The following is a 13,791-nucleotide window of genomic DNA, read 5'->3' as shown; positions in this document are numbered from 1 at the left end:
TTGGGAACATGGATATTGTACCTATATTTAACCTGATGCATAGTTCTTGACTACATAACTTTATTATCAAACGATTGCAATTTTCCCCTCTGCATGCTGCATCTGAAACCTTTTGTTTCTTAGGGTTACACATAGAAATGTGTAAATGTAACTATAAACACATCATCTCCCTCTTTTCGAAGTCAATATTATGGTCTGTGAAGACAAATGCGTCAATTCATTTTGAAGAAAAATAGTAAAATTAAAGCAAAATGGCTTGCATTTTAACAAGCTTGGAATTTTAACAGTGACTGCTATTATAGACCAAGACTTAGGTCTATAAGAATTCATTACCTCTGAAGTCTAGCCTCTCCAATAAAGTCTTACAACTTGAAAGATTTCTAGAAGTAGGATTTCTCGATCAGGGGAAGTAGTTGAAATAAAATCTTGAATCCCTTCTTACTTGTTTGATTTCATCCAAAATAAACTCCAACATGCTATTCTTGTAAAGATACATCGAATTGGCAAAAGCAGTGTTGCAATTCCATATTATAGAACTCTGCGGCCAGTATGTAAACACCGTCATTCTTACTTTCTAGGTAAGTCAGGATGGGAAATCACTCCTTGACAAACTGCAACGACCTTTGACACCTGGAAGCTCAGATTCCCTAACTGCTTCAGCCAACTACTCCAAGGCAGTGCACCATGTCCTAGATGTTATTCATGAAGTGCTGCATCACCAGAGGCAGTTGGAGAACATTTGGCAACATCGAAAAGTTCGCTTACATCAACGGCTTCAACTCTGTGTCTTTCAACAGGATGTACAACAGGTCAGTCCATATCTCCTAGTATTGGGGATTCTGCATGCAGAGGGTACCTACATCTTCTTGCTCTAAGGGGAAGTTTTAAAAAGCAAAATTCTCAGCCAGTGCACTTTCCTATTATCTTGATTTGTTGCGTTTACAAAAGTAGGTTAAAATAAAATACTGAATTTGAAGAAGGAAGGGTGGAACTGTAGCACTGATATACCAGTAGATTTCTGCTGGACAGCTGGCAGTTCCAGGGCCAAGTGCCACCTAAAATCCTGTCTGATCTTGAATATTGAAAATTGAAATGAGTGTTACCTATAAGGTCTGAATGAGAAACATCTCAAAAACTCTCTCCTTGAAATGTCACCCCTCTTCTCATTGGTTTGGTGATGCCATTCACTTTGAGACCTTCAGTGCATCTACAAATATTAAGTGAAGCTCTTGCCACCCAAATGTAGATCGAATACATGTCTTTGCTTGTGTGTTCTTGATGTACTGCAAAGAATGATGGCCAGAGACTTCAAAAACAGAAAACTACTGAAGAGTTGAAGAAGAGCGCTCTTTGAGGAGTCAGGTGATTTCCAAAGCCCAGTTGGATATCCCGAGGTACACAAAAAGAGAATTAACCCAAATATATAAACAGAGAGGAGGAGCTCAATTTTCAAAATAAAGCAATAGAATTAGTAAGGAGCCAGCATGGGCAGGACCTATTTGTCTGGTAAATAAAATATAAAAGCAGTGGAAACCATATAATCAACATGCTAATTCCCACTGCCATGGGGTTCAATTTAATTAACTAGGAGCTAATGGGGAACTAACGTCCTCCTATTACAAATGGAACTGGCTCCTCCAATTAATGAAGACTGAAATGGTTGGTTTTGGGAGCCAGATGGGAGCTGTGTCCTTCTGAAACTCATACTATAGAGGACCCTTTCCTCTTCCTTGGATTGCACAAGCTTAAAGGAATCCTAGATAGCATTGCCAAATGCCATTCTATTCCATTTATATCAAATGGTTCTACCCATGAAATATCCAGATCTTGGCAAATGAAAGTCAGCTCATCCATAAAGAAATCTGCAGAAAGCATCTATGGAGCCTACTGCCATCTCATTGCTCTCACCTCTCCATAAGAGAACCTGGTAACTTTAAACATGTTGGCAGATGTTTATAGAGACAACAAGAATGGAGAACAAACATTTTGCTGTTCCTGTTATCAGTGCTAAGCCCAAACCTGGGTTTGTTTCACTGTTTAGTCATGTTCACTTTTTAATCTTATGCCATCATCACTTCAGAAGTCTTTTTAATCACTTCTAGCTCCTTGATATATTAGTGAGCTGCCTGATTGGCAAGTGGAAAGGGGCCTTGTAGAAATAATCTTATCCAGAACTATAATCATCTCACACTGCCAGGAATCAACTAGATTCAAAAACTGAACAATCTACCAAATCATCCACAAAATCACTCACAAAAGAAGCAAGAATCATCAAGTGTTTGGGGCAAACCATTTTAATAGGAGTTTTGCCCTTATGGAGGAGTAAGGAACTAAACAATCCACAACTTTGCCCAAAAGTGATGTGAGCGCAGCAAAACACTGATACACACAACTTCCATATCCAGATGACATCTGCTATAAAGTATGTACCAACGTCAGCATGTGCCTACCTTTGTGAGTTAGAATCAAAATTACATGCAATAGGTCTATAGCAGGAGTCTTCAAACTTGACCCTTTTATGACTTGTGCATTTCAACTCCCAGAATTCCTCAGCCAGGCATGCTGGCTGAGCAATTCTGGGAGTCGAAGTCCACAAGTCATAAAAGGGCCAAGTTTGAAGACCCCTGGTGTACAGTTTTTGTTGGAGGCCACAAATTGTACATGCCTAATTTCCTATATTCCCCACAAGAGCACTTTATGGTTGAGAAAGAATGACTGGCCCAGAGTTAGCCAGCTGACTTTTGTGCCTGAGGAAGGACTAGAACTCACAACCTATTTCTAACTCAGGAGAAGCCATTACCCCAAGCTGGCTAGTGAAAAGTTTGTGGTTCAAATGAATACCATGACTTAAGAAGTGATCTGGCTAAGAGGTGACTCTGGCCAGCACAAAAAGTGACTCTGGCCAGCCTACAGAGAAAAAAAAGTCAAACAATAGCCATGTCTAACTCAGCACAAGAGATTTGATCAACAACAGAGCCTCCTCGAGATCTCACCAGTCTCCTGAGACCCCCAGGCCTAATGATAAAGCCAAGATTTGATGAATTTCCAGAAAATAAAGTGGGATGGATGTGATCTGACTTTGGGGAGGGGGGAGAACCTACAAGAGGAGCACCAAGGCAGATAAGGCCAATTTTCTTGGGCCTGCTAATTGTAGATCCCTGATTGATGGGACCTGGAACATGGCCTTTCTTGCCAGATCTGATGGGATGTGCAGATGTTATCCTTCAAATAACCAGACTCTATGCTGTGAAGGGCTTTAAAGGACAAAGCCAGTACCTTGAATTGGACTCAGAAGCATGTTGGCAGCCAATGCAGCTCATGGAGCAGAGGTAACGTGCTGTTCGAAAAGCACACATAACTGTGCATGTTGCTGCATTTTGCGCCATCTGAAGTTCCCAGTTACTCTTCAAGGACAGCCTCGAAGTAGAGTACATTGCAATAACTGAATGTAAGGACCCACCCCACTTTGCATCTTAAGAAGACAGAACTCTTGGAATAATTCTTCCAACAGGAATCCTTTATTAAGAGAAAATGGTTGCAGGCATGCTAGACAGGACTTGGGGTCCAAGCTCTCCCATTCAAGGTTTTAAGGGGTTCCCCAGTAGTCCCACCCAATCAACCCCCCTTCCAGTGATAGTTTCAAGTATCACAATTCCACTCCCTTTCTTCTTTCTTCCGTCTGGATGGAGACTTCAGATAACTACATGAAAGGCAACTTCCCTCCTTTGGTATGTTAACGCTTCGAGGTTACAATAAACACACATTCAGCATTCAGCTCTTTGAAGTGTAAAGAAGGAAGTGAGGGCCATAAAGCCCCCTTTGTTCTCCCCCTTCTCTCCCTCTTATGGCAGAATCCAGAGAAGGCAGAATTGGGAGTTTCTATATTTGATAATTTAAAGATGAAATATAATTGGATTCTGACATCGAACCAGGAAGTGACTAGGGCACAAGTAACTGTGAGCAGAACCCTCAAGTTCAGGGACAGGAACTGATGCACAACACAAATGGTCCAAAGGCCCTTCTAGCTACAACCACCACCTGCTCTTTGAGCAGGAGTTTCGAGTCCAAGAAAACCGTCACACTGCTCACTGGGGACATACAATTCAGAACCATGCAGCACCAAAAATGGCATGGTTTTAGAACCAGCAGGCCCCAAAACCCAATGCCACTCTCGCCACAGGTCAGCTGAAGCCTGTTCCTCATGCAGATCCTCACAGCCTCCAGACACCTGGGTGAGACATCCATAGCATTGCTTAATTTGCCAGGGGCAGAGATGTCTCATTGGGTATCATCAGCATAGTGATAATATCTCACTCCATGGCAACAGATGATCTCACTAGGTTTATAATAGCAGTAGGATCAAAGGGTAACTTATTTTCTCTATTATAATACAGCTTTTGGACAGTCACTAAAGACACTCAGTTCAGCTTCTATCTCAAGCTGTGGGAATTCACTGGGTGATTTGGGGCCATTTATTTCTTTCATGCTAGTTTATCTCATATCTCTCCCTATTGTTATGGGGGGGGGGGAAGAAGGGAGATCCAATGTAAGATGCTTTGAGCTTATGAAGAAAAGGTAGGATACAACTATAACAAAATAAAAATATGGTTGGTGGATGCCTCTGAAAAATTCCACATATTGAGAATGGAATTAGAATGAAAATTAAAGTAGACTAGTAACTCTAAATAATGGCTTTAGCACATGCTTTGAAACTCAAATTGTAGTTTGGGTTCTATATTGCAATCATCCATAATAGTGCAATGTTTGAATGAGATTTTTTTGTTGTTGTTTTTGAGATGTTGCTTTAGATTCATGGACTCCACGCTTGCCAGATGTAAGAATGATGAAAGAAAATGGGTTCGTTTTGTTAATGTGTTGGCTAAGTACTTCCTTGGAATATGACTAAGACAGAGGCATAAAGATTCTTTATAGAGTTGATGACATAATGATAAAGGCATGGTTTTATTTTTCTTTTGCTGCCTTTTGTGGTTATACAGGATATCAAACAGTGGTTCTGAGAATTTGGAGAGCTATTGCTAGCCCAAATAAGTCAAGATTAAACCAAAGGATCAGAAGTCAGATTCAGCAGAAGTCATACACTTTTCTTGTAATATTTTTAATTTTGTAATATCTTTGAGGGGTGCTTGGTCAGGGCAGAACTGATATATAATGAATTTTAGTCAAAAGAGTGAATATAATATCTCAGGCTAATTTAAGCAGATGCTTGATGAATAAGGGTTCCCTTTGCAGGCTCCAGGGTAAAGTTGACTGGTACAGGACATGCCATTCCCCCAAACATGTCTTGTATAGGCTGAATTAAGCTTCATATTCAAGGAAGAGCTCCTTAGTTCTACAAATGCTTGCTGGTATGATGTATCTGTAGAGAATTTGCAGAATAGGGAACATCTTGTTTCAGTTACTGCTTTAATTGCCATGGTATAGGGATGTATACGTTGGCCTCAGTTCCCAGAATGTTTAGTTACTGAATAGATTCTGATTAGTAAAATCATTGGAACTTGAATGGAATGGAAAGCAAGTGAATGGAAAGAAATTTTTGCCAGATGGTTCAATTGAAATCTTGCACTTTGTGGTTAAGCACAAGGGGGCAGCTCCGTGGGTCAGGATAAAATTGCATTTCAGTTCAGTGACTTTCAAACATCACGTCCTCAGGGATCTTCTGTATGGATTTATCTATCAAGGAGTTTTGCAGATAGGACATAGAATCTGTGGTTTACAGAAGATACTGGTGATATATGCCTGCATGCACATTCTATTGGATAGTGGCATGGAAAAGTAATCTCTTGAATTTAGAATTTAGAAACAGCTCTATGTATCAATCTTTGAGGTAGGAGAGTGTTTTCTCTCAGTATAATTTAATTTAATTTAAGCAGTTTTCCAAAATTTTCTGACTGTGAGAATGATTGCTGGAGTAGATGGAGTTTTGCTGATTTCAGAAGGATGTTTCTTCTATTAGCAGGGCACACATCCCCATAGGAGACAATTTTGATTGCTTAGTTTACAAACTCATCAATAAATGGGGTACTTGTTTTTTTATCATTGCAAACTCTGGTGAGAGAAACTGCCACCAGTCTGAATGTCTAAACTACTGGACTTATAACAATGCCATCAATACATGAGAAAAATGCTAGCCAGGCAGTGGATGTTTTTATGCATATATAAATCCTAAGGTAGGATTCATATGGAGTAAGAACGTTAATAATTGCTGGATTTTCACTGATATTTGAATTTGTCCCTGAAATATCTATATTCCATGTTTCACAAAACGTTTTAGGGAAGACTGTTAGGAAAATAATGAATTATGGCTTCAACTGATTTAGCCTATTACGTTCCACAACAGCAGAACCCGTTAGAAGCAACTTACAAATATACAGTTGGATTTCGTTCATGATGATCTGTCTTGCAGGTGCTGGATTGGATCGAAAACCATGGAGAAGCTTTCCTTAGTAAACATACAGGAGTTGGGAAATCCTTGCATCGAGCCAGGGCACTGCAGAAGCGCCACGAAGACTTTGAAGAAGTGGCACAGGTAGGGAATTCACCACTGGCAACTATTCTTGGCATTCAAGGTGCCCAGTGTTTGCAACCAGTTTGAAACAAGGAGATGGAACTGGTTGCAAACATTGTAGCTTGAAAGCATAGGCGCCTTTCAGGGTCTGACTTTTAATCTTTTTTCCCCCTTTCTTTCTTTGTCTCCCCATTGCTCTTCTCCATCCAGGTTTCCCCCCCCCCTTTAATAAAAGTACCCTTTTCCTTCGCATCATGTCCATCTTGTTTCTCCTCTTCCCTCTTTACTATGCCTGATGGAACATATCCATGAGGCAGTTTTTGTGTCTTTCAATAAAAATGTTAAAAAGTTATTTAGAGGAGGGAATCAAGCTCATTTATAAATGGGGTAATTTATTTTACGGGTGATTAATTTTAATTGACAGTTATAAATTCAGTAACCAGTTGGGTTATTTTTTTTAAAAAAATCCTGACACACAGACATACATTTGTTACTCGTGTAGTGGGAAAAGGAGAATCGACTTACAACAGTTGGTTTAGTGACCATTCAAAGTTACAGCGGCACTGAAAAAGTGACTTATGACTGTTTTTCACACATACAACCATTGCAGCATCCCCATGGTCACATGATCAGAATTCAGATGCTTGGCAACTCACTCCTATTTAGGATGGTTGCAGTGTCCCTTTTGCGACTTTCTGATAAGCGAAGTCAATGAGGAAGCCAGCTTCGTTTAACAACTGTGTTACTAACTTAGTAACTGCAGTGATTCACTCCACAACTGTGGCAAGAAAGGCTGTGAAATGGGGCAGACTCATTTAACAGCTACCTTGCTTAGCAATGGAAATTTTGAGTTTAATTGTGGTCGTTCAGTCGAGGACTACCTTTAGTGGGCTATTAAGTTTAAAACCTTTCTGCCCATTGGATAAATCCAATAAATAGCCATATAAAATCTCTTCTAAAGTAATCTTTTAAAAATTGCACCAAAGAAATCCGTTTAATTGTTTATTCATTTCTTTCTGCCCAAAACACTTATACGATGCATTTGTTCATTTATTTTTTGAACTTGTACCTTGCCACAGTCAATGTACTCTCAAGATATATAGTATAAAAACTGTTAAAACATCCAACATAAAAAGGACCAAAAAATAAAGGTAAATAAAAATAATAGAGATGGTGCCCTGCAGGCAAACAAGAAAACGCTCTCCCAAATAATCCAATTTTCAATAACTTCCTGAAAACCAATAAGGAAGAATGAATTTAATGGGGGAACGGGTTATTCCAAATCAGGAGCACCACCAAAGAAAAGCAGAGTCACCTATCCTTGGCTCCCTGTGACTAGGGCCCTCTTGGAAAATGGACCAACAAGGCAGGTATTATTATCTGCCCTAAAGCTACACTTTGCACTCACCTATACAAATCTCTCTGTGTGTATCTCTTCATTGCCTGAACTGTGGGAAAGTTTGTAGCCACTTTGAAATAGCTGGGCTTCTATTGCTGCCAGTTGCTGTTCTGAACATTCCCTATACCACCTGGAAGTATGTACATTATTAGAAATGAACTATTAGGCAGCTCACTAACTCTAGAACAGTAAAGGCGAACCTTTTAGAGACCGAGTGCCCAAACTGCAACCCAAAACCCATTTATGTATCGTCGGGTGCCTGGTGGGCGTGGCCCTTTGGGTGGGTGTGGTCAATTGGGTGGGTGTGGTCAATTGGGTGGTAACGGCTGCGGTGGTAACGGCAGACTGGGTGGACTAAAATGTTCAATCAATCAGTTCCAACTTTGCGAGATCTTTTTTTTCCCACGAGAAGTTGAAATTGATTGATTGATTGAACCATTTTTTTTTTTTTTTTTTGCACACAGCAGCGGAGGCCTAAAGGAAAAGGTTTTATAAAACCCAGCTGAAGGCCTAGGACTGGGGCAATGGCGCGCATGCCCACAAAGAGGGCTCTGCGTGCCACCTGTGGCACATGTGCTATAGGTTCGCCACCATGGCTCTAGAATATAGATTGCTCATGTAACCATTAGTCTTGAATTATTGAGCATTTTATTCTCTTTCTACAGAGCGCATGATGGCCAAATATGTAAGACATGGGCAAAACATTACAAAGTTACAATGTTTCAGAATAGAATTTTTTTGTATACCTCCACAAAAAAGTAGAAGCATGGTAGTTTATAGGAGAGATCCTTCACATCTGACTTCTCCCTGTACAGTGATTTCAGTTGCATTTGAAGATGTCAGAGAGGCGTGACAAAATATAATGAGTACTGTACAATGTACTCAAACTACCTTTGAGTTCTTATGATTTATTTAGCCTGTGGGGGGGGGGGATGATTTCTTGTTTACGTGATGAGGAAGCTTATTTACAGTCATAGTATTCAAGCATAGTTTTCAGTAGCTTGATATTTTATTTGATAAACAAGTATTTGTTTGATTGTGGTTGCAAGGCACATATGCAAAGAGGAAAAAAAAATACAAGGATGTCTGCCAGCAAATCTGTCTATTTATTATAATATTTGTATCATTCCAGAATCCTTCTGAGACATTATGACATTTTGTAGCCAAAGGAATAAAGCAGTAGGATAGTGGCAAGACAGTTCCTGTAAATTAAAGTTGCAAATGTTTATAAGAGCTGAGCCCAGATGATTTTTCAAAGTTGGGGGATAAAAAAGCAGTGACAACCTTGATTACTCTAAAAACAAGTACTGAAACCATTTAAATAGTGTTTTTAAAAGATGTCACCTTTAAGAAGTATGGACGTCAATTCTCATAAGTCCCCAGCTCTCATTTTACCCTCCCCTTTTCTTTAGAAAGATTTTGTTCATGTCAATTAATAATATAGAGCCCTTCTGAAATTGGTTGGGTCACATGGGTATATCACGGGTTGTGTGTTCCATTGATAACTGCTGAAGATTTAAATAGATCCCATTTGAAAACCCTGTAATCCAGTGATCCCTGGTGATATGAAATAGCTATAGGTTGTTTTATTGTTATTATTTTGTTGAATAATTTAATAAACACATTTATTACAGCGTATCCCGCCTTTCTTCCTTGACTGTAAGGGCTGTGCATGACCTTCCTTTCAATTTTTGCACACAAAGCAAATAACATAAGATAATCTTAAAAGCATTTACCGAAATCAGTTGTGAATGTGAAGGTAAATGACAGACTTGCAAATGTTCTCCTGTAAGTGCAGTATCTTAAACCATGTTTAAGTCATGTTTAAAGATACTGTAGTCATGGGTCTTCAAAAGATAGGGCGATGATATCACCAGAGAACCCAGGATTTATACTCTGCTTCTTCCTTTTTTTAGAGGAAGATGAAACCTACTAGAAATTTGACATACATAGTTTCTTCCATTTACCACCAAATCTTGATTGGAAATCATGCTTCAGCAATGTGCTGCTAGATTTCAGTCATACAGCCTTGAAAGACATCAGAGGCTACAAAATGGGGTTTGGGAATTGTTTATGGGTCAATATAAATGTTTGTAAAATCCCTCTGCAACTCTTATTCTCTTGCCATTTCTGCAGAATACATATACTAATGCAGACAAAGTGCTAGAAGCAGCTGAGCAGCTGGCACAGACAGGAGAGTGTGACCCGGAAGAGATTTATCAAGCAGCCCATCAGCTGGAAGACCGGATACAAGATTTTGTTCGGCGGGTGGAGCAGCGCAAAATCTTACTGGACATGTCTGTATCTTTTCATACCCATGTTAAAGAGGTAAGCAAAACAATAAATAACATCAGGATCTTTGTAAGTGCATGCTCAGAAGCTAAAATAGAAACTTACAGCAGCAAAAGCTGGATTGGTCTTTCAACAGATCCTGAACAATGTGACATTTTTTTGGGTTCCCATTCCTTCTAATAGACCTTGCCAGTTTTGCCTGATGCAAAGCAGCCTTTCAAACAGTATTGGTTATTTGCTGCATTAGCTGCTCTTTTAATTTCTTTCAATGCCTCTGAATGCTGTTAACTTGGGTGCACTCTAGGGTGGATCCTGCCCCACTTGAAAAACTACAACACAAGTAAAAACGTAGGTGATCAAGGTAAATATCAGCTTTAGGCCTTGGAAGCCAGGTAGCCTCTCAAACACAGTAGGTACTATGTAAAAAATGCATTGGGTCGTAGTTTTCCTTGAAGGGACAAGCAATCATTTAATATTTGCAATTAAAAGAATTAGCGATCTGAGAGAGAGAAACCAATCTAATTTAAGGTGGTTAATATAAATTTCACTAGTATTCAGGATGTAATATACTGTATATAGATGCTCTTTCAGTTTAAATTTTCCCCCAAAACTATAATCCATTCCCTTTCCTTAAAGTTATTCACTGACATGCTTAACCAGACTAGTCCAAGTGATATCAGATGAGGGTCCATTTTTGGCTGTTGGACTCATTTGGCGTTTTGAGGGCACATAGTAGGCACTTTTACCACATGGGAGCTGGGTAAGCTTTCCCTTTCCTCAATGGCAACCATGGAAGACATAAAAGGTACAAATCACACAGTTACCAGAATGTTACCTATTACTGCCTCCTCTCCCTGCTGCTGGATGCTATTTTTTTTTTATCTCTGCTTAACTTTGTTATCTGCTGGGAATCATATGTTTCTAAGTGCATTGGGTTGAAGCCATTTTCTAAGAAAATGTTTGTGGCCCAGAGGCCATTCCTGAAAATAAAGGTGTTTTTGGAGATTCTTTCCTTCCTTTTCTACCTGCTGAATCCTCCATTTTTTTCAATTAAAAGAGTATTTGAAAGATGAGATCGGGACTTCAGCAAAATACAACATGGATGCTCTGGCTCCTACATTGGAGATTTCAGATCTAATGGCTGCAGAAAGTGTTACAAAAAGTCAGCCAACCAGTTTATCTCAGGTTAAAAAATAGTATAAAAGTCTTGTCCCCAAAATGTTATCTTTAAAATAGAATAAAAAGCAAACAAAAAAAAAACAGTCAAAATAAATAAGGGGGATGGAATTACATTTTCTTTTAAGCATGAGAAAATTCCACTGATTACTAAAGAACGTACAATGAGGATTCATACAAGAATATGGCTAATAAATTACTCTTTTGGTGATCAGTGGAATATTTCTTGTTTTAGGAGAGAGTTTTATTATGCTGTATTTTTATTAAAGTAAAAGAATAAAAACAAAATTTCTCTCCCTCCTTCCAGCACTTTGAGCTGTTACCCCATTACAAAGCAACTTCCTGTCTATCATTATACTTACTTCATTTTTAATGTAATACATAAATGGTAAACTTGGCTCTTGGTAAGAAATTTCTGTTCTTCTTATGCAATATTACTGGATTTGTTTATACTAGAAAGTGAAGAGAAATCTAAAGGATAGTTGTACATTCATGAGTTATTGGAAGCTATCTCCACAAAATGGTTTCCTCAGCTGTCGGCTTAATAGGAATATTCAGCAAAGGCAGGAGGGAACAGAAGACAAGACTATTACCTGTTGCCAAAGATCAGGAAAAAATAAATGGAAAGTATGTAACAAAGTTGATACTTCCAGTTGTTAATTGTTCAGGGTTGCCCAAATCTGTTTTTTCCTCTACCTCTTCTCTATCTTATGTCATAATCATGTTTTTGATTTTTTTAAAAAAATTGTAAATCTGAAATCAGGAGGTAGATTACTTTTTATTATCTGAGTCGCTCTTGGAACTCTTCTGGCTAAAGCGCAGAGTACAAAATGTACAGATAAATAAACCTTACACTTTTCTGGTCTTAGGTTCTTGCTTAGTGTTACTTACAGGTAAAACATTTTGAAGGCAAGATACAATCATATGAAAAAGCAAGTTCACCCTCTTTGAATTCTATGGTCTTACATATCAGGACATAGTAAAAAAAAATCTGATCCTTAGCAGTTCTTAAACACAGGTAAATACAACCTCAGATGAACAACAATATGTGACATATTACACCATGTCATTATTTTACAAAAAGAAAGCCAAATTGGATTGTAGGTTGGCACCTGTGTTGTTATATTTCACATGAAGAACCTGTTGATTCTTGTGATTTATTTTAGTTTATTGTTTCAAAATAACACTTCCTCAGGCAACTAGGTGTGCTGGCCTTTAACCACCAGTTTCCATAGCTCCAGAATGAATTTCAGCCCCCAACATATCCAGAAGCGTTTTTTTTTAAAGTGAGTCAATGATGGGAAGCCTTTGGTATGCTTTGAAGTATTTCCAGAAATACTAGTTAAGAGATTAACCTGGTGGTAGCAGTAAAACTAACCGGAGAATATTGGAGTATTTTAAGTTGGAGTGTAAAAAAAATCAAAACTGGCACAATCTAATAAGGTTTGGAATTGTAGGGTTGCAGGAGAACAGTAGAAGAAATGAGAAAGGCTTAGAGCTACTAGGTCTGGGCTGCAAAAAGCCAGATAAACAGTAGCCGCTAAGGAATTACAAAAAAAAAACAAAACAAAAACAAAAACTTTTTGTTGCCCTGCTGTGTTCATTCAGCCTTTTGGAGCCCTCATGTACCGGTAGTAGCCTTAAGAAAATGAGCAAGATGATACAATAAAGAATACGAAGCAGAGAGGAGACTGTCTATCAATATTTTGAGTGTTCAGTCTATGTCTTGTATGCTAAGGAGCCTGAGGTGAGAATCGCAGAGGTTAAAGCAGTGGTTTTAAATATGTTCATGGAAGTTTGTGAATTTGTGCAAGAGAGAGCGTGCGAAAAAACAGTAAATTCAATGGAGTTGTACTGAAAATTAGTGTCACTCCTTCGAGTTAGCCGTGTCAGGAAATGGACACTACAGAGACTGCTGGAACGTATCACTGTTCCAGTGAGTACACGTTCAGAGATGTAGGTTGTTCTTCAGTTTTGAAAGTAGTTCCTACCAACTCCAGCAGGAGAGAGCTGACTGAAAAATAGCTCAGCGGCAATGAAGATCACTAGGAAAAAAGTAGCATTTGAATAAACCTTTTAAAGCAAAAAAGTAGAACAAAAACTTTCATAATCTTCACTGGCAACAGCCAGATCTAAATGAGGATGAAATGAGCTTTTATTCTAGTATTTTCAGCTCCAGGAACCACGCTATAGTTTTTCACAATGGTTAATTTAATTTGCCAGGACTAACATTCAAATATAGAAAGATTATTAGTCGAGTAAACCTCTAGTCCCAGTGACCGATCCAGATTCGATCTTGAAACATTATCCTGGGACACATAAATTTGTCTTCATTCGTAAGATTGTTAGTGTTTGCTAAGCGTTCTGGTTCTGTCTTGAGCTGGGGTAAAAGGATAAA

At 38.8% G+C, this 13,791-nt stretch overlaps 1 protein-coding gene across 1 annotated transcript in view; it reads left to right on the top strand.

Moving 5' to 3' along the window:
* The window catches only part of LOC120318871 (triple functional domain protein-like), a 38,494-nt gene extending 24,886 nt beyond the window's left edge, over nt 1–13,608 (top strand). Inside the window, exons 7-9 of the mRNA XM_039366990.1 lie at nt 579–809; nt 6,425–6,547; nt 10,062–13,608. Coding sequence (XP_039222924.1) covers nt 579–809; nt 6,425–6,547; nt 10,062–10,397 — 690 coding nt within the window. The 3' untranslated portion in view covers nt 10,398–13,608. The remainder of the gene's footprint in view (nt 1–578; nt 810–6,424; nt 6,548–10,061) is intronic.
* The last annotated feature ends 183 nt before the right edge of the window (nt 13,609–13,791 follow it).

This window comes from Crotalus tigris, unplaced genomic scaffold (genome assembly GCF_016545835.1).
Source record: "Crotalus tigris isolate CLP2741 ecotype Arizona unplaced genomic scaffold, ASM1654583v1 scf7180000020510.43976, whole genome shotgun sequence".
Taxonomy (NCBI): Eukaryota; Metazoa; Chordata; class Lepidosauria; order Squamata; family Viperidae; genus Crotalus; species Crotalus tigris.
This window is presented reverse-complemented; position numbering and strand designations above follow the sequence as displayed.